The 21,900-nt window shown below is 43.7% G+C and overlaps 1 protein-coding gene and 1 long non-coding RNA gene across 2 annotated transcripts; one reads left to right on the forward strand and one right to left on the reverse strand.

The window, feature by feature from the left end:
- Positions 1-1,734: 1,734 nt before the first annotated feature.
- MUL1 (mitochondrial E3 ubiquitin protein ligase 1) lies at positions 1,735-8,405 on the reverse strand. Its single transcript, XM_017662761.3, has 4 exons — positions 8,150-8,405; positions 5,487-5,574; positions 4,957-5,077; positions 1,735-3,700 (listed from the first exon to the last, which is right to left on the reverse strand). Exons 1-4 carry the CDS (start codon positions 8,267-8,269, stop codon positions 2,971-2,973), a joined length of 1,059 nt encoding a protein of 352 aa, XP_017518250.1. The 5' UTR covers positions 8,270-8,405; the 3' UTR covers positions 1,735-2,970.
- A 65-nt stretch (positions 8,406-8,470) lies between these two features.
- LOC140848649 (uncharacterized) lies at positions 8,471-21,589 on the forward strand. Its single transcript, XR_012129744.1, has 3 exons — positions 8,471-8,634; positions 10,805-11,004; positions 21,518-21,589. It is a non-coding gene; the product is annotated as an uncharacterized lncRNA (long non-coding RNA).
- The last annotated feature ends 311 nt before the right edge of the window (positions 21,590-21,900 follow it).

Raw genomic sequence — 21,900 nt, forward strand, 5'->3', positions numbered from 1 at the left:
GTGAGGTGCTGACTGGCTTGGAAAATGCTGTGTGTCTCTAACATTTGGTTGTCTGTTGGACAACTTCGCATTTTAGCATCTCGGACTTAATGTGATAAAAGGCAGAGTGGGGGCTCCAGAGTCAGACCTTGGTACCTTCAAACAAATCACATAACCTGTAAAGAGCAGTAATATGGCCTCTGCTGCTTGTTTGCCGTAGAGCTTAGAAACGATGTAGAGAACCTAACAGTGCCTGGCTCATGATGACGTGTGGCTGTAGGCAAAATGTAACCCCACTGAGCCTCACTGGTCGCACTTGTGAAGTGGGGGTAATGGCATCCACTTTGCAGGACTGCCAGCACTAACGCACATGAAGAGCCTAGCACAGACGCTCAAAACACCAGGACCAGTTATTCATCATGATCCCTGCCTAGTGCTGTCTGCCTGGGATTAAAGTCACGGAGCACAAGGGTTGACTTAGAGCAAAGGGTCAAAATTCACAGCAATCCCCAAGTTCAGAACTAACTTCCTATCTCCTCATCTCCCTTTCACCCCCACATTCCCACCCTAGGCCCCAGGTACCAGTTCAGGCCCCACTCAACCCTCCTGGAGATGAGGCTCCTAAAATGGGAGGTGGGAACGGCCACAAGCATGGGAGTCAGGCCCAGCCAGGCTAGGACTGAGCCTGGCCCTCAAATCCAGAACCTGGGCATGTGCGAATCCATGTTCCCAACCAGCAGTCACTTCCTGAGGTGGGCCCAGCGCACTGCTCCTGGGTCTCTCCGTGGAGTTCAGTTTGGAGGAACGCTCAAGGTGGAAGGACTGGTCTGCCCAGGATTAGAGTTGGGCTGGGGTAGGGCAGGCACCTTCCCTTCTTTCCAATCACTTTGATCAGATTTACTCATGAAATCTATGCTGAGGGCTGAACCCCACAGGCAGTCTGCCCATCCCGGGCGCTCTTACAAAGCAAGTGCTGAAAGGACAAGGACAAAGGCCTAGATGCTTTGCAGGCACTGAGGTGCCTCGGAGTTCACCCTCTCACCCTGCCCTGCCTGGCACCTCGGGGTAAAACCAGGGCCTTGCCCCCTCACTAGACAAGACTCAGTACTTCTGTTTGTCCCCGAGTTGGCCCCCTGCACCTGGGGAACAAGCATCTCGTGGGGTGTTCCTGAGAGCACAGAGGGAATTCACCAGCCCCGCTGCCAGAGAGCAGGACCAGAGCTTTGGAAACAGTCTGGAGTTTAAATCTGGACTGGCACTTACTGGCAGTGTGTCCTCAGTCCACTGAATTTCCCCTCTGGGCTATTTCCTCATGTGTAAAATGCAGACACTGTGAAACCCTAACCAGATTTTGTGAGGATTAACTCACTTTGAACTTGAAGTTCATAAGAGCCCACAGTACAGTACTCAGTGTCAGTTACCCCCAGCACCTCTGTCCGCTTCTCCTGCGCAGCCATTCAGGACGTCAGCACAGACTGCAAAGACCACTGGCTCATGAGGCCAGGAGAAGCCTTGGGCTGCTCTCCAGGACGGCCCCTCTCCAGCCTAAGCATCACCTAGTGGCACACCATCTGTGGGAGCCCCAAACCGCCTCGGCCGAGGGGGAAGACACACACAGAGGCCTCAAGGTGCCTTCCCTTCTTTTCAATCACTTTGATCAGATTCCAGTTCACTCCATCATGGTGGGACCAACTCCATCCCAAGGAAACCTGGCCTAACCACTGACCCCTGGCTGACAAAGCAACAGGCTAACACTTGGTTGTAACATGTTTAATTTGTGCTGTCCCCACTGGACACACCACAGAACTGGTGTCAGCCCCGAGTACCCCCTCCTCCCCAGCACAAAGGAGGATCAGGGGATGAATGAAAGCCAGGGAAGGGAGATAAGGAAGAGTTATGTACATGGCCTCTGACCACTCAGAGGAAGTGAGAGAGATTCCCTCACTTCTGTGACACTCACAAACTCAAGAGGGCAGGTGGGGGGCAAACAGCAACACAGGAAGGGGCCACGTGACTACACCCATGGGATATCAACTTTTGAGTTGTAGAGGGGTGCGCTGGAAAAGGCTCCATGCTCAGGAGGCTGGCAGGCTGCTTCTCCTTGGCGAGAGTTCAGCAGCCAGGCAGCATCCTTATTATTTCCAGGTGGTGAGGCCTTCCTGGTTTACCTCAGGCAGGGAAAAGCTGAGCCACCCCTCAGCCCTCTCAGGCCGCAGAAGTTCCCAGTCAGGGCCAGCGGCATGCTCCGGTGGGAACACCAGGAGGGCTGCAGTCAGGCTGCCCTGTCTTCACACTGCTGGGGAGCACTGAATGACCACCATCCCATCTGCCCCTTGAAGTGCTCGCTCTTCATTCTGACCAGAGTCCTCCTCTCGGCTAGAAGGCAGATGCTGGACTCCACTTTCTGGTGTCCTGATATGCATGTGCACACATTTAGGAGGCAAGCACGTGAGAGGAAAGGACCCAAGTAGTACGTCCAGCCTGACCACTGTTTCCTGGGGTGTAGGCACAAGGAGAAGACTGCGGCAGGGTCTCTTCAGAGGCAGCTCTGGGGGGCACACACCGCACTTAGAGCCCAACCTGGCCTCCCTCTGGCCGAGTACTTAATGCTCAAGTCCACAGGAATCAACCATTCACCAGGAAGGACCAGAAGACACAGGAACCTAGGAGCTGAAGATCGCTGGCTTTGGCGTTAAGCAGTGAGGTGTGCTCAGTCTTCACGTACACGCACCCGGTCCCCGGGAAGGAACGCCACGCCACCATACCCACCCAGGATGGGGCTTTGACTCTCACGCTGGGTAAGAAAGGGCCCCATCTCAGGTTGAATGGCACCGTCCTACTGAGAGAGGTAGGAGATCTGGATACTTCCCTGACCCCCTCCCTCAATCATACCTGGGGACTAGCAGCGGCCCTTCTAAGGCTTTGAGATAAAGATCCCCGGAGGGGGGCAGGGGGCTTCCTTCCATGTCTACCTGTGGGGCTTCAAGACTGTTAGCTACTGAACAAGGGGATCACCCGAGTGATCTCCTGCCTGCAAATGGGGCACCTCTTGGGCTCTGGCAAGGCACGGTAGCACTTGGTGCAGGAACAGACGTGCCCACACTCCAGGAAGACGCAAGACTTGAAGTTGCTCAGACACACAACACAGGCGCTCTTCAGGCTCTCCCTGTCCTCAGGCTTAGCCTGGCTCAGCAGCCGGGCCTCATGCTCCAGAAACTCCTTCTCCATCTGCTCGAGGCGCAGGTGCTCCTGCCTCTGCAGATACTGCTTTCGGAGGAGGAAGAAGAGCGCAGCGCATGCGGCAAAGCCAAAAACCAACGTCAGGACCTTCCAGAGCCTGACACTTGATTCCTGCCTCTGCAGCAGGCTGTCAAAATCCTGGCTGCTCAGATAGTACTGCATGCCCTGCTTGGGGGGTTGCAAGCGGATGGAGTTGTTGTCTAGGACTAGTTCGCCTACTCCCGTGAGGGTGGCCCCAACTTTCAGCATCTCCTCAGTCTCCTGGATGCCTTTGGGCTGCTCACCACTGATGTAGTGGCCGATGACATCCGTGAAGGACTGGACAGAGGGGTGGAACTTCTCGTACACAGTCTCCAGGCCCAGATCCAGCGAGTCCAGGGGCTTCAGCACTCGCACGGCCACACCCACGCCATCCTCATGGGGCACCAGCTCAAAGGGTACCGTGTTGGTCCTCTGGTGAATAATCTTTGAATAGTCATTCCTAAAGCAACAAGAGAATTCCAAATGAAATAAAACCAGCAAGCGCCTCACAGCCAGGCAGAGATGGAGGCTGCCTAAACACTAGGACAACAGGATGACATCAGAAGTAACTGGAAGGACACAACTGAAATCTACCAGCCAACCATCTCTTAAGAGAGAAGTTCAATTTTTTAGGTTCTCAGATGGTACGAGCAGGCAACAAATACTGTCACAGACCACCTCTGCTGTTCATTTCCCTTGGCCACTTTAAATTTCCACTTCCTTAAAAAGTTAAAAATAGAACTACCATACGATCCAGCAATCTCAGTTCTGGGTATCCATCCAAAAGAATTGAAATCAGGATCTCAAAGACATTATCTGCACTCCCAAGGTAGGGCAGCATTATTCACAGTAGCCAGGACATGGAGACAACCTAAATGTCCATCAGCTGATGAAATGGGTAGAGAAAACTTGACACACACAGGAGGATTACTCAGCCGTGAAAGGCTATCCTCCTTTCGTCATAAGCAACAACACGGAAGAACCTGGAGGACGTTACGTTAAGCGACTACACCAGGTGCAAAGGGACAAATACTGCATGATTCCACTTATGTGAGACATCTGAAACAGTCAAACCCACAGAAACATAGCAGAATGGGGTTCTCAGGGGCCGGGGGAGAGAAGAAAAGAGGCTTACTGTTCGATGGGTGTGATGTTTCAGCTATACAGACAAATAAGTTCTAGAGACCTGCTGTAGTACAACTTTGGGCCTACAGTTAACAGTATTGTATTGCTGCACTTAAACATTTGTTAAAAGGGTAGAGCTTATGTTAAGTGTTCTTACCATGATTAAAAAAAAATAAGTAAACAAAACAAAATAAAATAAAAATACAAAACAAAAACCCAGTAGCATCAGTTGGAAAATGGTACTCCATGTAATGGCAGAAAATTGTCCTAATAAATGCCAAAATCATTCATCTATGCCATGAAACAGTAGTTCTCAAACTCTGGTGGGCCCAGTAATAGATTCTAGGCCCCCTATCCTAGAAATTCTGATTTGGGGGGTCTGGAATGCAGCCCAGGAATCTGCCTTTGAACAAGATGCCTCTGAGACTCTGATGTTAAGAGGTCCTCAGTCTACACACAAGAATAGTATTAGCATTAAGAAACTGGTCTGTGCCTTGTCTCAGGAGAAGGTGATGTGTAGACAGTATTCAGAACACCAGCATTTGAACTGATCAACCGTGAGAGTTTGGACAGTGGAGAAAGATTACGTACCAGAGGTGGGTTGTTCGATTCCACACCATCTTGTGCTCCTGAAGTGTCAGCCGCTGAATCACCCCCTTGCAATTTTCCACAAACTGGCTGTTAAGTGTTTCTTTAACAGATCGGACAGCGCCTAAATGGAAACAAATTATTCTATTTCTGAAGAACTGTCCTATCCTTCCAAGTAATTGAAATTTTGTTTTCAGTTTTAGTTTAATTAATCAAAATGATGAAAATGTTATCACCATAAGTTATGTTTCGTGGGCACTCGGCTAAGCACTTTACATGAATCATCTTATTTTAGTTTTACAACAATCCTGTAAGGTAGGAATTACTTTAGAGATAGGCAATAGAGGTTCAGAAAATTTCCCCAAAATCACATAGAAACAACCCAGTTCTTTCTGACTCCAAAGTCCAAGTTCTGGACCACTGCCACGGCCACAAAACTACAGAAGGCCCTTAACTAACATCAGCCAAAAAGATCTTTATCAAAACTTTTACAAGAGCAAGTTATTTTTCATTTTACCAATAAATAAACATACCTTCAATAACAGCATAAGGCACACATTTTCCTGGAGCTTCTGAAAGAATATTCTTTAAGTCTTCACCCAAGTGGATTCTTTTAGCTCCCTAAATGCAAACAACATATTAAATTGATGTTGACTACTTAACACGTTCAATCAAACTTAAAGAGCCAAAAAGAATAAAGACTATTTACTTTTTTCATCTTGAGAGAATTAGGAAGTCAGGCAGGAAAGAGACTACAGAGAATCAGACTCCAAAGCCGTGTCTCAGAAGTTCTAACATATGAACAGTTATGGGGCAGTGCCTCCCTCACTGCCACCCGCACAATGGGGGTGCCACAAACACTATTTCTCCCGCTAGTGGAAACATACACTCCTTTTCATTTCAAGATTTTTTTAAATGAAACTATGAAAGTTACCAATCAGTCTGCATATCTTAGACTGAACATAATTTAATCTCTTCTTGACAACACAGGACCATGCATCCAAAGGGTTTATGTGGAAGCAGCTAAAACTGGTGGTGCCCAGTGCATGCAATGGCAGGTGTTACTAGCACCATGCCTTGATCAATTCCTGTTCTGCATTCTACATTATGATAAAGTTTTGGAAGAACCTGGAATTGGAAGAACCTGATAAAGGGGTGCCTTTGCTTTACAGGGCACGGCCAAACATTAGTCTTCCACATGTCAGTCTTTCTTCCCCCTTTATCTGGGGAGCATGTGACTTCTGCTGCCATCTTCCTCTAACAATCCCTAGTTTTCCAACCCCTTCCAATTCACAGTTTCCAACGTGTTGTGCTTGGGAAACAACCACGCCTGCTACTACTGAATCAAAAATAAGAGAAAATTAATAAAACCCATGAAAATTTCCTGAGCATCTATGTGGCAGGCACTGTGCTGGGCACTCGGGATTCAGGGATGAATGAAGGACAGTTCCCACTTTCAGGGAAAACAAATCTTAAGGATGCCAGGTAAGTAACCTCTAAAAAGGTGATGAAGTACTGGATACACATTAAGGTCACTCCAAGTTTAAGCTACTGCTACACATTCAATAATAGGAGCAAGGTCAATAAAAACTTATTAACCACCTACACTGTGAAGGTACTAACAGCCATAACAACCAACAACAAACACAGCCTATTTACTCATTATTGTCTGTCTCACTCTGTGCACTATTAAACTCCAGGAGAGCTCGAACCTTGTTTATCTTGTTCACTGTGACCCCAGTGCCAGGAAAGGTGCCTGGCACGTAGCCGGCACTCCTTATGTATTTAGTAAATAAATCAGTGAATAAATAAGCACGTCTATATGCTATATACCTGGTACTATGCTAAGCATTTTAAGTACATAAATGCATTTGATGCTCATACATGTCTTCACAGTAGACATTATTATCCACAATTACAGACAAGGAAACTGAGGCTCAAAGAGATTAAATGATTGCAACAAGTCACACAGCTGGTAAAGTATCCACCACAGGATAGCCAGATAGAATTTTTTAAAAGGGGAAAAGGAGGAATGTGGTCAGAAAGGCCTAGGGTTAATCAAGCTTCATGCACCCATTCATTGTGACTTTGAGCAACTCAATGTATTTGTCTCAGTTTCCAAAACTATAAAGGATAGGAGAATAATCTCACAGGATTTTTATGTGGATTAAATAAACCTTAAGGTAAGAGAGAATTTAGCCCAGGGGCTGGCACACAGTAGGTATGCAATAAATATGTATTCCTGAGTGATACACCGGATAAGACACAAACCTTACTCTGGAATTTCTCGAATCTGATCAAGAAAATAGAATCTAAAGTTATTAGGCATCTCAATTCTTTTTCCAGGAAGGGGCTATTTCATCCTCATTTAGGGACTAACTGGCAAAGAAACTTTTAAGGCCATCCAAAAATGGATTGTGGAGAGTTCACCACTTCAAAGAATCCCACATCTAGCCAACAGTCTGGAGGTAACTGTCATTTTCTCTACCTCAAGAAGTTATTGTGAGGGAAAATAACAAGACAGGAATGTGTTGTATAAGCTGTAAGGTGCAGCTCAAGAGTGGTTATTTTTTAAATAACAGAAATATAAAAAAGAAAGTCCGTAGAAGGGGCTGAGTGATTCTATAAATGGGCAAGGTGTAAGGTTTGTGTACCTGCTGTTCCCTCTGAACTGCTCTTCACCTAGATGTCTGCAAGGTCCCCGTCATCTCCTGGGCTCTGCTCAAATGTCACCTTGTTTTAAATAGTAAACCTCCCTTTCGCCAGCATTCCATTTCCCCTCTTCCCTGCACTACTCGGTAGTATTTATCCCCGTCTGTCATACCGCTTGATTTACTGTCTGTCTGGTTGTACTAGAATGGAATCTCCACGAAGGCAGGGGCTTTTACTCTATCCATGTGATGCCCCAGGGTCAGGAGTGTAACAGGTGTTCAACAAATATTTGTCGGAAAAAGTAATGAAATCAAGATTCATTCTGAGTAACGGGAGGGACTCAGAAGAAAAGGCGCAGCGAAGCAGCTGCTACAAGACACGACTTGCGATCCTAACTCCTCCATTTACTGGCAGGGCGACGCCCTCTCAGAGTCTGTTTCCTCTTTGGGGTAGCTGCCGACGGTGGAGCGGCCAAAGGCGAATTGTGGGCTCACTATTACCGGGGGCACAGACGACCCGGCTGAGGCCAGGCTCCAGCACTGACCTTGAGCTCTTGGGCGACCTGGGCCTTCTGTCGGTACACGGAGTACAGGACGGCGGTGACGACAGAGCTGGTGCCCAGGAGGATGAACTGGCCCAGCGAGGGCCGCCCTCCGCCCTCCATAGCCCGGCCGAGCCCTGGGTGCAGGTGGCGACGCCGAGGTCAGGCCCCGCAACCACCACCCTCACAGACCAACACCCCCGGACGAACGCCCCGATGCAACTCTCCCCGGAAACCCGCAGCCCGTCGCCTAGCGATGACGTGCTACGCCGGAACCGGAAGTGGGGCGAGGGGGGAACAGCTAGAGCAGACCGGAAGGTGCTGTTGCCAGGGTGATCTTTGGGCTTCTGCGGCCTCCCTGAGGTCCGGTCTCCAGAGCTTTGTGGGAGGGGTGGCTTCGGGGGACTGAGTGATCACTTGTCATTCCGTGACCCTTTCCCTTCGACACTAGGCGAACTGGCCAGAACTGACTTCCCCGTGTCGTCCAGGTCTTGATCCCTCTAGTTTACTAGAATAATTGGGAATTGGGTTGTTTGATGTTTTGTTCCACGCCTCCGCCATTAGATTGGGGGGGAAAGAACAGTATTCATATGTAGTAAGCACTTACGAGTATTACACATTTAAGCTCCAGAGTAAACCCTGAGTCCTGGCTTTTATTCTTCCACTTTACAGATGGGAAAACAGGCCAGAGAGGTTAGGGCATGTGCTCAAAGACACACTGTTAATGAGCGCTAAAGAGGAACTTCCCAGACTCCTGGGCCCTTACCTCCAAGAGGGCAGATAATATCACCAAAGTAGCCCCTTAATCTGCCATCACCACCACATAAACATGTTTTTTTAACTAACAGTTACAGCTACAGTTATTGAGTGCCTATTATCTGTCAGGTACTGTGATAAATTTTGCAGACATCATCCCACTTAATCTTTACAATGCAGCTGTAGAGGAGATTTCAGAGACTTCTGACCTCTTAAGTGGTCTCTTTCCTACCAAAATCTTATCCAAAACGTCAGCCTACAAATCATGTGTTCATCAAGCTGTCTCCTACAGGTTATGCTTTAAATTCTTGAAAGTATAGGAATGTACCTATTGGCCAAATCAGAGTATATAAATGAATCTAAAATCTGTAAATTGCTCTACAGAAGTGAAGTCTCCTTATTAATGCAGGCTATCTATGACATTTTTCTACCTCATTCCTTAATTATGCTTGGGGTCAAAAAAGAATTACTTTCTATGAACATAAGGTTAGAATCTCCAGATTGTCACACCCCCAGATACCTTTGATGATTTTTCAACCCCAGTATGATCATTAATGTATTAGACACACATTTCAAATGAGAGCTAACTGTAATGTTCTTAATGAAACTTGTCAAAAAGTTTGATAACACATTGGCAAAGTTGGGGGGACAGGAACTCCTACATATTGCTGATGGATTTAAAAATTACACTGATCAAGATTAAAAAGGCCCACTCCTACTGATCTAGTAATTCCACATACAGAAATTCTTTCTACATAAATACACATGTGAACATGGCAAATATACAAGATTATTCATTGCAGTATTGTTTTTAATAACAAAAGAATGAAAACAACCTATGTTTTCAATAAGTCAACTGGTTAAATCAACTTTTAGAATATGTGTATATGTACATAGTAAAGTAAAAAAGTAAAGTGCAAACCTGAGTATGAGCCCATTTATTTTAAAAAGGAGGAATAAATGTTTTCACATTTCTCTAGAAGGATTCATAAAAAGCTGATAATACTGGTATTTTTTCTTAGAAGGGAATTGGGTAGCTAGAGAACAGTGACTGGTCATTTTTTGTCCTTTTTTGAGTGTGAATATGTGACATATTTTGAACTAAAAAAATCTGAGTTAAAAAAAAAAGAACACACCAGTCACTGCACAACCATTGATTACAAAGGCCTCCTGTATCCAAGGCCCTGACTAGGCACAGGGAGAGACAACCCTTTACAGCCAGGCTCCCCCTCTGGCTGTTCAGAGTCCTGTGGAGAAGCAGACCTGGGCAGAGCTAGCTATTATCCAGGCCCAGGGGAATTCGGGCAAGCAAAGTGCCTCTGGCATACAGTAGGGGGTATGGTTTATTCTCTTCATAGGGAGGAAATTTGAGTTCTGTAAACAGAATGCAGGGTGGAGGCATGATGGGAGTAGGAAACACTTTTTATGCAGAGAACACAAGATGAGCTAATGGGCAAAGCTGCCAAGAGTTGGCTGGTATACCATGCATGTAGGGGGTGTGATAGAGAACAAGGAACAAGGAACTGAAGAGCAATGTTGGGATCAGACCCTGTAGGTTCCTAAAGACCAAACCAAAATGTTAAACTTCATCATTTTGGGATGGGATCTAATAAATCTGTTTGAGAACCAGAAGGAAATGATCTAATCTTTTTTTTTTAATCATCAAAATTCCTTTATCCTTAGCTCACAGCAGGGAAAAGAACACAAAGGGGGCACGAAATTGGAAATGGGTAGAGTATTTCCAATGCTAGGGGTACTTGCTTATGGTTCTGACTATTTGGGGCCCTCTTGTCTTATTTTCCAGGCCCTTTTATGGGTTTCTTGAGCACTCACTAAAAGACCATCACTCTTAAATGAAAGAGTTTGGTTTTAAATAACCCTGTCTTCTTTTTTTTCCCAAAGGCTGAAATCCTTCATTAGCCATGCTGTGTGGTCCTATTAGGACGTTTTGAACTTTACATCATGTAGACCTTGTTAAGAGCTCTGAGAGATGGGCAATTTCAGCTGCAGCCAGATGTCCTTAGAGAACCATTTCCACCTCAGAATGGACATCCTCGCTGAATCACTAGTAAAAGATGAGCCTCCAACTTTGAGAAAGTAAAGTAAGTTCCCAAGGCACCAGACAGGGAATCTAAGGGGAACAAACCTGGGAGAGATGGGTGCCACCACTGGAAGCAGTGAGGACCAGACTCATGCCATTGATTTCCTCTCAGAGAAGCAAAAATTCCCTGTGAGTGAGTCCCTGGGAAAGTGCCCTCTTAGTCTGTCCATCCAGTGAGACACTTAGGGTCCAGGAACCAAATAGATATGAAAGCTGGCATCTTAGCAGCTTCTTTGACATTGCCAGACAAGTGCCACCGGCAATAGAAAACAGAAAAGATATTAACAGTTTGCATCAGGTTGTCACTCAGTTTCCTTACAGAACTTCCCTTGGGAAAGGCCTTAACATAATTATTAAGAATTATCTAATGTAGTCACATCTTTCTAATGAGCATTTGTCCCGTGCAATGTGCTCTCCCAGATATGGTGGGACACAGGAAAAATGTGCGGGACATGCCCATTGACCTCATGCAGAGCACCAGAGGGACTTTTCTTTTTATAATGATTTAAACCCCACCTATTTGTGGAAAGAACCTGAGATTACATCATATGAAGGAACACACCATAAAGCAGATATGTTAAAAATAAAAATATTGAAACCAATCAATAATAAAAACCAGCTAAAAGGAGCAGGAAACTACCTAGTGCTAGGCACCTAGGATGAGTTAATCATTAGAGCTAGGCACCATCACTGATTGTGAGCTTCCTAGCAGCCACAGCAAAAAAGAAACGTGTTGGGGTACAATCTAATAGAAAAGATTTGTGTAAGCACCTGAAAGATTACAATTCAAGGCAGTTTGTGATGTGTCTGATGAAGAGGGAGGGACCAGTTGCCTAGAGGTCAGCGAGCTGATCCACTCTCTATCCCTAAGGATGCTGCTGACAGAAGCCAGTAGAAGGATGTAGGCTTTGAGGATTTCCCAAGAGGTCGCATCCTGGGAGTGGGTTAACTTTCTCTCTCAGTCTCCTTTGGACCAGTGAGACTCACTTACCATTACTGACTGGACGAAGGTTCCAGCAGCAAAGATGGGAGATCTCATAGAAACCAAATGGTCTGTGAGAATAGAGTAGTGGCCTTGGCCTCCCCAGCACTACCCACCACGGAAGGGCCAGCCTCTGATGGGGACTGACCTGTCCCTGTTTCACCTTGAAACTCCTCAAGACAGTATTTTATGGACCAGGCACTATGATTTTCTTTTTTTTTAACAGCCTTATTGACAGACAATAAACTGCACACATTTAAAGTACACAATTTGATACATATTGACATATGTATACATTCGTGCATCCATTGTCATAATCAAGACAGTGAATATATCCATCACCCTAAAAGCTTCCTAGTATCCCTTTGTGACCCCTATCTCCTGCCCCAGCCTTCATCCCCAGGAAATCAGTGATCTGCTTCCTGTCACTATAAATTAATTTGCATTGTCTAAGAGTTTATATAAATGGAATCATATAGTATATACTCTCCCTTCTCTGGTTTCTTTAACTGAGAATAATTGTTTTGAGATTTGTCCATTTAGTTGCATGTATCAATAATAATTTGTTTCTTTTGTATTGCTGAATAGTATTCCCTTGTATGAATACACCACAGCTTGTTTATCCATTGACCTGTTAATGGGCATTTGGTCTGTTTCCAGTTTTTATTTTATTTTATTTTATTTTATTTTATTTTATTTTATTTTTTTTTTTACTGAAATATATCCTTTGTTTTATTTTATTGCTAAAGGAAACATAACCTTAAGAGGTCAAATATTTGAAAATATGTAATTCATCCTTACTTTAAACCACATCAAAATTTTGTACTTTCTAAACTTCAATTAAATTTTTAAAGGTCAAATTCCTTATTTTAAAGAAAATATTGTTATATACAAATAGCTCAAAACGTTTTTTTTTTTTTTTTTTTCTTCCCCTTTTTTTTTTTTTTTTTTTTTTTTTTTTTTTGAGAGGGCATCTCTCATATTTATTGATCAAATGGTTGTTAACAACAATAAAATTCAGTATAGGGGGGTCAATGCTCAATGTACAATCATTAATCCATCTCAAGCCTAATTCTCGTCAGTCTCCAATCTTCTGAAGCATAACGAACAAGTTCTTACATGGTGAACGAATTCTTACAGAGTGAATAAATTCTTACATGGTGAACAGTACAAGGGCAGTCATCACAGAAACTTTCGGTTTTGATCATGCAATATGACCTATAAACCATCAGGTCAAATATGAATATTCATTTGATTTTTGTACTTGATTTATATGTTGATCCCACATTTCTCCTATTATTATTATTATTTTTATTTTTAATAAAATGCTGAAGTGGTAGGTAGATGCAAGATAAAGGTAGAAAACATAGTTTAGTGCTGTAAGAAGGCAAATGTAGATGATCAGATGATCAGGTGTGTGCCTATGGACTAAGTATTAATCCAGGCTAGACAAGGGCAGCAAGACATCCACGGATGCAGAAGATTTCTCTCAAAGCAGGGGGGGTGAGGTTCTGAGCCTCACCTCTGTTGATCCCCAAATTCTCACCTGATGGCCCCCCTGCGACTGTGCCTGTCTTAGGTTGTTCCTCCCTTGAGGAATCTTACCCGTCTCTGGCTAACCAGTCATCTTCCGGGGCCATACAGGGAAATGTAAAGTTGGTAAGTGAGAGAGAAGCCATATTGTTTGCAAAGGTTAGCTTTTTACTTCTTTGCAGATTTATGCCCTGTGGCTTCTATGCCCAGCACTTGTCTCGAGGTATCTTTACCACCTGGAGGAATTATGATACTCGGTAAATTCGATATGAGGCACGAATTCTATTTAAAGTTTGTAATTAGGAAGGAAGAAGAAAAGCTATAGATGTAGCATATGAAGGAAACTTGGGAGGATTGATTATTTCTTTGACATATCTTCTTGTATAGTACCTTAAGTATGTATAGGTTTTAAACTACTAACTAATTTGCACACACATATTGACATAATAGGAATACGGTGACATAAACAAAGCAAATCTATAATTACCAGCCATCTCCAGTGAAGCCAAGAAAACCATTTAGGCACCCTAGGCATTTGTGAAAATTTATCTATGATATGATGGATATTTTCCAACTGTACTTGAACCATCAGACAAATTAAAGCAGCCCATTTCTGGGATCTGTTCACATCCCATATGTTCTTTTAACCATAGATAGTCTATAGTCATGAGATTTTGGGGTGCTACAACTTGCACCCCTCCCAACTCCTGGTTGAGTTCCAACAGTACATATCCAGTCAAATTCGTTGTCTCACTGTATGCACATGCCAGCCTAGACATCTCCCTCCTCCTTCTTATGGCAAGTCCAGGAGATGGTGGGCTGGATGCAGCCACAACCGCAGCATCGTCCGGATCCCTGTGGAGGCTTTTTGATGATCATCCCCCGGCACGAGTCCTCCAGAGAGTGCTGATGCCGGAAGCTCCTCCTCATATCGTATCTTAGTTCATTTTCTGGGTATCCAAGCTAGGCCTTGATCTTCTGCGTAGAAACAAACAGACCCTTTGCCCACACTTTGACATGCCCTCTATACCACTGTGCAGAACTCATTGGAGGTCAGCACACAGTAACTGCTTTTTTTTTTTTTTTTTTAATTAAGAGAAAGGAATATTATCAGAAAAGAGTACCTCCATAGCTGATCATCTGACACCCTTTAAGTGATCAACATTAAGGATATTTAAAGCATGCATTGATCTTTGATTTACCAATAGTTTTATCCTGTTAAGGAGTAATCCCCCTTTTCTTTCTTTCTTTCTTTTTTTTTTTTTAAATGTTTAATCTACACTTACCTGAAGAATACTATGTTTACTATGTTCTCCCCTATATCAGGTCCCCCCTAACAACCACATTACGGTTACTGTCCATCAGCTTAGCAAAATGTTGTAGAGTCACTACTTGTCCTCTCTGTGTTGTGCAGCCCACCCTCCCCTTTCTCCCTCCCCCCCCCCATGCTAATCTTAATACCCCCCTTCTTCTTCCCCCCCCTTATCCCTCCCTGCCCACCCATCCTCCCCAGTTCCTTTCCCTTTGGTACCTGTTAGTCCATTTTTGGGTTCTGTAATTCTGCTGCTGTTTTGTTCCTTCAGTTTTTCCTTTGTTCCTATACTCCTCAGATGAGTGAAATCATTTGGTATTTCTCTTTCTCCGCTTGGCTTATTTCACTGAGCATAATACTCTCCAGCTCCATCCATGTTGCTGCAAATGGTTGGATTTTTCCACTTCTTATGGCTGAGTAGTATTCCATTGTGTATATGTACCACATCTTCTTTATCCATTCATCTACAGATGGACATTTAGGTTGCTTCCAATTCTTGGCTATTGTAAATAGTGCTGCGATAAACATAGGAGTGCATCTGTCTTTCTCAAACTTGATTGCTGCGTTCTTAGGGTAAATTCCTAGGAGTGGAATTCCTGGGTCAAATGGTAGGTCTGTTTTGAGCATTTTGATGCACCTCCATACTGCTTTCCACAATGGTTGAACTAATTTACATTCCCACCAGCAGTGTAGGAGGGTTCCCCTTTCTCCACAGCCTCGCCAACATTTGTTGTTGTTTGTCTTTTGGATGGCAGCTATCCTTACTGGTGTGAGGTGATACCTCATTGTAGTTTTAATTTGCATTTCTCTGATAATTAGCGATGTGGAGCATCTTTTCATGTGTCTCTTGGCCATCTGTATTTCTTTTTTGGAGAACTGTCTGTTCAGTTCCTCTGCCCATTTTTTAATTGGGTTATTTGTTTTTTGTTTGTTGAGGCGTGTGAGCTCTTTATATATTCTGGACGTCAAGCCTTTATCAGATCTGTCATTTTCAAATATATTCTCCCATACTGTAGGGTTCCTTTTTGTTCTATTGATGGTGTCTTTCGCTGTACAGAAGCTTTTCAGCTTAATGTAGTCCCACTTGCTCATTTTTGCTGTTGTTTTCCTTGCCCGGGGAGATATGTTCAAGAAGAGATCACTCATGTTTATGTCTAAGAGGTTTTTGCCTATGTTTTTTTCCAAGAGTTTAATGGTTTCGTGACTTACATTCAGGTCTTTGATCCATTTTGAGTTTACCTTTGTATATGGGGTTAGACAATGGTCCAGTTTCATTCTCCTACATGTAGCTGTCCAGTTTTGCCAGCACCATCTGTTGAAGAGACTGTCATTTTGCCATTGTATGTCCATGGCTCCTTTATCAAATATTAATTGACCATATATGTTTGGGTTAATTTCTGGGGTCTCTAATCTGTTCCACTGGTCTGTGGCTCTGTTCTTGTGCCAGTACCAAATTGTCTTGATTACTATGGCTTTGTAGTAGAGCTTGAAGTTGGGGAGTGAGATCCCCCCTACTTTATTCTTCTTTTTCAGGATTGCTTTGGCTATTCGGGGTCTTTGGTGTTTCCATATGAATTTTTGAATTATTTGTTCCAATTCATTGAAGAATGTTGCTGGTAATTTGAGAGGGATTGCATCAAATTTGTATATTGCTTTCGGCAGGATGGCCATTTTGACGATATTAATTCTTCCTAGCCATGAGCATGGGATGAGTTTCCATTTATTAGTGTCCCCTTTAATTTCTCTTAAGAGTGACTTGTAGTTTTCAGAGTATAAGTCTTTCACTTCCTTGGTTAGGTTTATTCCTAGGTATTTTATTCTTTTTGATGCAATGGTGAATGGAATTGTTTTCCTGATTTCTCTTTCTATTGATTCGTTGTTAGTGTATAGGAAAGCTACAGATTTCTGTGTGTTGATTTTGTATCCTGCAACTTTGCTGTATTCCGATATCAGTTCTAGTAGTTTTGGAGTGGAGTCTTTAGGGTTTTTTATGTACAGTATCATATCATCTGCAAATAGTGACAGTTTAACTTCTTCTTTACCAATCTGGATTCCTTGTATTTCTTTGTTTTGTCTGATTGCCGTGGCTAGGACCTCCAGTACTATGTTAAATAACAGTGGGGAGAGTGGGCATCCCTGTCTGGTTCCCGATCTCAGTGGAAATGCTTTCAGCTTCTCGCTGTTCAGTATAATGCTGGCTGTGGGTTTATCATATATGGCCTTTATTATGTTGAGGTACTTGCCCTCTATTCCCATTTTGCTGAGAGTTTTTATCATGAATGGATGTTGAATTTTGTCAAATGCTTTTTCAGCATCTATGGAGATGATCATGTGGTTTTTGTCTTTCTTTTTGTTGATGTGGTGGATGATGTTGATGGATTTTCGAATGTTGTACCATCCTTGCATCCCTGGGATGAACCCCACTTGGTCATGGTGTATGATCCTTTTGATATACTGTTGAATTCTGTTTGCTAATATTTTATTGAGTATTTTTGCATCTACGTTCATCAGGGATATTGGTCTGTAATTTTCTTTTTTGGTGGGGTCTTTGCCTGGTTTTGGTATTAGGGTGATGTTGGCTTCATAGAATGAGTTTGGGAGTATTCCCTCTTCTTCTATTTTGTGGAACACTTTAAGGAGAATGGGTATTATGTCTTCTCTGTGTGTCTGATAAAATTCCGAGGTAAATCCGTCCGGCCCCGGGGTTTTGTTCTTGGGTAGTTTTTTGATTACTGTTTCAATTTCTTTGCTTGTAATTGGTTTGTTTAACTTTTGTGTTTCTTCCTTGGTCAGTCTTGGGAGGTTGTATTTTTCTAGGAAGTTGTCCATTTCTTCTAGGTTTTCCAGCTTGTTGGCATATAGGTTTTCATAGTAGTCTTTAATAATTCTTTGTATTTCTGTGGAGTCTGTCGTGATTTTTCCATTCTCATTTCTGATTATGTTGATTTGTGTTGACTCTCTTTTTCTCTTAATAAGTTGGGCTAGAGGCTTATCTATTTTGTTTATTTTCTCAAAGAACCAGCTCTTGGTTTCGTTGATTTTTGCTATTGTTTTATTCTTCTCAATTTTGTTTATTTCTTTTCTGATCTTTATTATGTCCCTCCTTCTGCTGACTTTAGGCCTCATTTGTTCTTCTTTTTCCAGTTTTAATAATTGTGATGTTAGACTATTCATTTGGGATTGTTCTTCCTTCTTCAAGTGTGCCTGGATTGCTATATACTTTCCTCTTAAGACTGCTTTCGCTGCATCCCACAGAAGTTGGGGCTTAGTGTTGTTGTTGTCATTTGTTTCTATATATTCCTTGATCTCTATTTTGATTTGTTCATTGATCCATTGATTATTTAGTAGCATGTTGTTAAGCCTCCATGTGTTTGTGAGCCTTTTTGTTTTCTTTGTAGAATTTATTTCTACTTTCATACCTTTGTGGTCTGAAAAATTGGTTGGTAGAATTTCAATATTGTGGAATTTACTGAGGCTCTTTTTGTGAGCTAGTATGTGGTCTATTCTGGAGAATGTTCCATGTGCACTTGAGAAGAATGTATATCCTGTTGCTTTTGGATGTAAAGTTCTATAGATGTCTATTAGGTCCATCTGTTCTAGTGTGTTGTTCAGTGCCTGTGTGTCTTTACTTATTTTCTGCCCGGTGGATCTATCCTTTGGGGTGAGTGGTGTGTTGAAGTCTCCTACAATGAATGCATTGCAGTCTATTTCCCTCTTTAGTTCTGTTAGTATTTGCTTCACATATGCTGGTGCTCCTGTATTGGGTGCATATATATTTAGAATGGTTATATCCTCTTGTTGGACTAAGCCCTTTATCATTATGTAGTGGCCTTCTTTATCTCTTGTTACTTTCTTTGTTTTGAAGTCTATTTTGTCTGATATTAGTACTGCAACCCCTGCTTTCTTCTCACTGTTGTTTGCCTGAAATATGTTTTTCCATCCCTTGACTTTTAGTCTATGCTTATCTTTGGGTTTAAGGTGAGTTTCTTGTAAGCAGCATATAGATGGGTCTTGCTTTTTTATCCATTCTATTACTCTATGTCTTTTGATTGGTGCATTAAGTCCATTTACATTTAGGGTGACTATTGAAAGATATGTACTTATTGCCATTGCAGGCTTTAGATTCGTGGTTACCAAAGGTTCAAGGTTAGCTTCTTTAGTATCTTACTGCCTAACTTAGCTCGCTTATTGAGCTGTTATATACACTGTCTGGAGAGTCTTTTCTTCTCTCCCTTCTTATTCCTCCTCCTCCATTCTTCATATGTTGTGTGTTTTGTTCTGTGCTCTTTTTAGGGGTGCTCCCATCTAGAGCAGTCCCTGTAGGATGCCCTGTAGAGGTGGTTTGTGGGAAGCAAATTCCCTCAGCTTTTGCTTGTCTGGGAATTGTTTGATCCCACCATCATATTTAAATGATAGTCGTGCTGGATACAGTATCCTTGGTTCAAGGCCCTTCTGTTTCATTGCATTAAGTATATCATGCCATTCTCTTCTGGCCTGTAGGGTTTCTGTTGAGAAGTCTGATGTTAGCCTGATTGGTTTTCCTTTATAGGTGACCTTTTTCTCTCTAGCTGCCTTTAAAACTCTTTCCTTGTCCTTGATCCTTGCCATTTTAATTATTATGTGTCTTGGTGTTGTCCTCCTTGGATCCTTTCTGTTGGGGGTTCTGTATAATTCCATGGTCTGTTCGATTATTTCCTCCCCCAGTTTGGGGAAGTTTTCAGCAATTATTTCTTCAAAGACACTTTCTATCCCTTTTCCTCTTTCTTCCTCTTCTGGTATCCCTATAATACGAATGTTTTTCCTTTTGTATTGGTCACATATTTCTCTTAGTGTTGTTTCATTCCTGGAGATCCTTTTATCTCTCTCTATGTCAGCTTCTATACGTTCCTGTTCTCTGGCTTCTATTCCTTCAATGGCCTCTTGCATCTTATCCATTCTGCTTATAAATCCTTCCAGGGATTGTTTCACTTCTGTGATCTCTTTCCTGACATCTGTGATCTCCTTCCGGACTTCATCCCACTGCTCTTGCATTTTTCTCTGCATCTCATCCCACTGCTCTTGCATTTTTCTCTGCATCTCATCCCATTGCTCTTGCATTTTTTTCTGCATCTCTGTCAGCATGTTCATGATTTTTATTTTGAATTCTTTTTCAGGAGGACTAGTTAGGTCTGTCTCCTTCTCAGGTGTTGTCTCTGTGATCTTTGTCTGCCTGTAGTTTTGCCTTTTCATGGTGATAGAGATAGTCTGCAGAGCTGGTACAAGTGACCGCTGGAAGAGCTTCCCTTCTTGTTGGTTTGTAGCCTTTTCCTGGGAGAATAGCGACCTCTAGTGCTGGGCAGCTGTGCGCAGACAGGGCTTCTGCTTCCTGCCCAGTTGCTTTGGGGTTTATCTCCACTGTTGCTGTGGGCTTGGCCTGGCTGGGGCTGTTCCTCCAAAATGGTGGAGCCCCGTTAGAGGGGGAGCAGCCAGGAGACTATTTATCTCCGTAAGGGGCCTCTGTGCTCCCTGCTGCCCAGGGGGTTAGAGTGCCCAGAGATCCCCAGATTCCCTGCTTCTGGTCTAAGTGACCTGTCCTGCCCCTTTAAGATTTCCAAAAAGCACTCTCCAAACCAAAACAACAACAGCAACAATGAGAGAGGGAACAGAAAGGAAAAAAAAAAGAAAAAACACGCGATTTTTTTTTTTTCCTCAGGTGCCGGTTCCAGGCACCCGCGCACTGGTCCTGCTGCCCTGTCTCCCTAGCACCAGGGTCCCTGTCCTTTCAAGGCTTCCAAAAAGCACCCACCCACCGGTCCCGCAGGGAAGGAACGCTCAATATTCTTGGTCCTCAGGCACTGGTCCCACGCACCCGCTCACCAGTCCCGCTGCCCTGCCTCCCTAGCACCGGGGTCCCTGTCCCTTCAAGGCTTCCAAAAAGCACTTGGCAAAAAGAGAAAAAAAAAAGGGAAAAACGCGCGATTTCTTCCGTCCTCAGGTGCTGGTCTCAGGCATCCACCCACCGGTCCCACAGGGAAAAATGCGGGATATTCTTTGTCCTCAGGTGCCGGTCCCAGGCACCCGCTCACCAGTCCCGCCGCCCTGCCTCCCTAGCACCGGGGTCCCTGTCCCTTTTAGGCTTCCAAAAAGCACTCGCAGAAAAGAGAAAAAAAAAAGGGGAAAAACGCGCGATTTCCTCTGTCCTCAAGTGCCGGTCTCAGGCACCCTCCCACCGGTCCCGCAGGGAAAAACGGGGGATATTCTTTGTCCTCAGGCGCCGGTCCCAGCCACCCGCTCACCAGTCCCGCCACCGTGCCTCCCTAGCACTGGGGTCCCCGTCCCTTCAAGGCTTCCAAAAAGCGCTTGCCAAAAAGAGAAAAAAAAAAAAAAAGGGGAAAAACGCGCGACCTCCTCCGTCCTCAGGCACCGGTCTCAGGCACCCGCCCCCAGGTCTCGCAGGGAGAAACGCGGGATATTCTTTGTCCTCCGGCGCCGTTCCCAGGCACCTCCTCACCGGTTTCCAGTTTTTAAATGTCACAGTAAAGCTGCTTTGAACATTCATGTTCAAGTCTTTGGACATAGGCTTTCATGTTTCTTGGGTAAATTTCTAGGACTAGAATGGCTGGGTCATATGATAGATATATGTTTAACATTTTAAGAAACTACCAAACCATTCCCCCAAATGACTGCAACATTTTACCTCCCCACCAGCAGTGCAGGAGAGTTCCAGACCCTCACCAGCATTTGGGATGATCAGCTTTTTTATTTTAAACACTCCAATAGGTATGTATAGGATCCATCATGGTTTTGTTTTGTGTTTCTCTAATGACTAGTGATGGATATCTTTCTCTGTGTTTTTCGCCACCCATCTGTGTTTTCATGGGTGAAGTATCTGCTCAAATCTTTTTCCAGTTTTGGGGGGTTGTATTGCATTCTAATAATTGAGAGTTCTCTATATGTTTTAGATACAAATATGTGATTTACCAAATATGTGATTTGTAAATATTTTCTTCAATACCATGGCTTAACTTCTTATTCTCTTGTCTTTTGAAGAGAAGTTCCTGATCTTTATGAAGCCCAAATTTATCAATTTT

Source organism: Manis javanica, chromosome 4 (genome assembly GCF_040802235.1).
Source record: "Manis javanica isolate MJ-LG chromosome 4, MJ_LKY, whole genome shotgun sequence".
Lineage (NCBI taxonomy): Eukaryota > Metazoa > Chordata > Mammalia > Pholidota > Manidae > Manis > Manis javanica.

Excerpts from the sequence above, each read along its gene's own strand:
- MUL1 (XM_017662761.3), bottom strand. The coding sequence starts at position 8,269 with ATGGAGGGCGGAGGGCGGCCCTCGCTGGGCCAGTTCATCCTCCTGGGC. Across the intron at positions 5,575-8,149 it reads AGGTCGCCCAAGAGCTCAAG|GGAGCTAAAAGAATCCACTT; the intron begins GTCAGTGCTGGA and ends GTTTGCATTTAG. Across the intron at positions 5,078-5,486 it reads GCCTTATGCTGTTATTGAAG|GCGCTGTCCGATCTGTTAAA; the intron begins GTATGTTTATTT and ends GTTTCCATTTAG.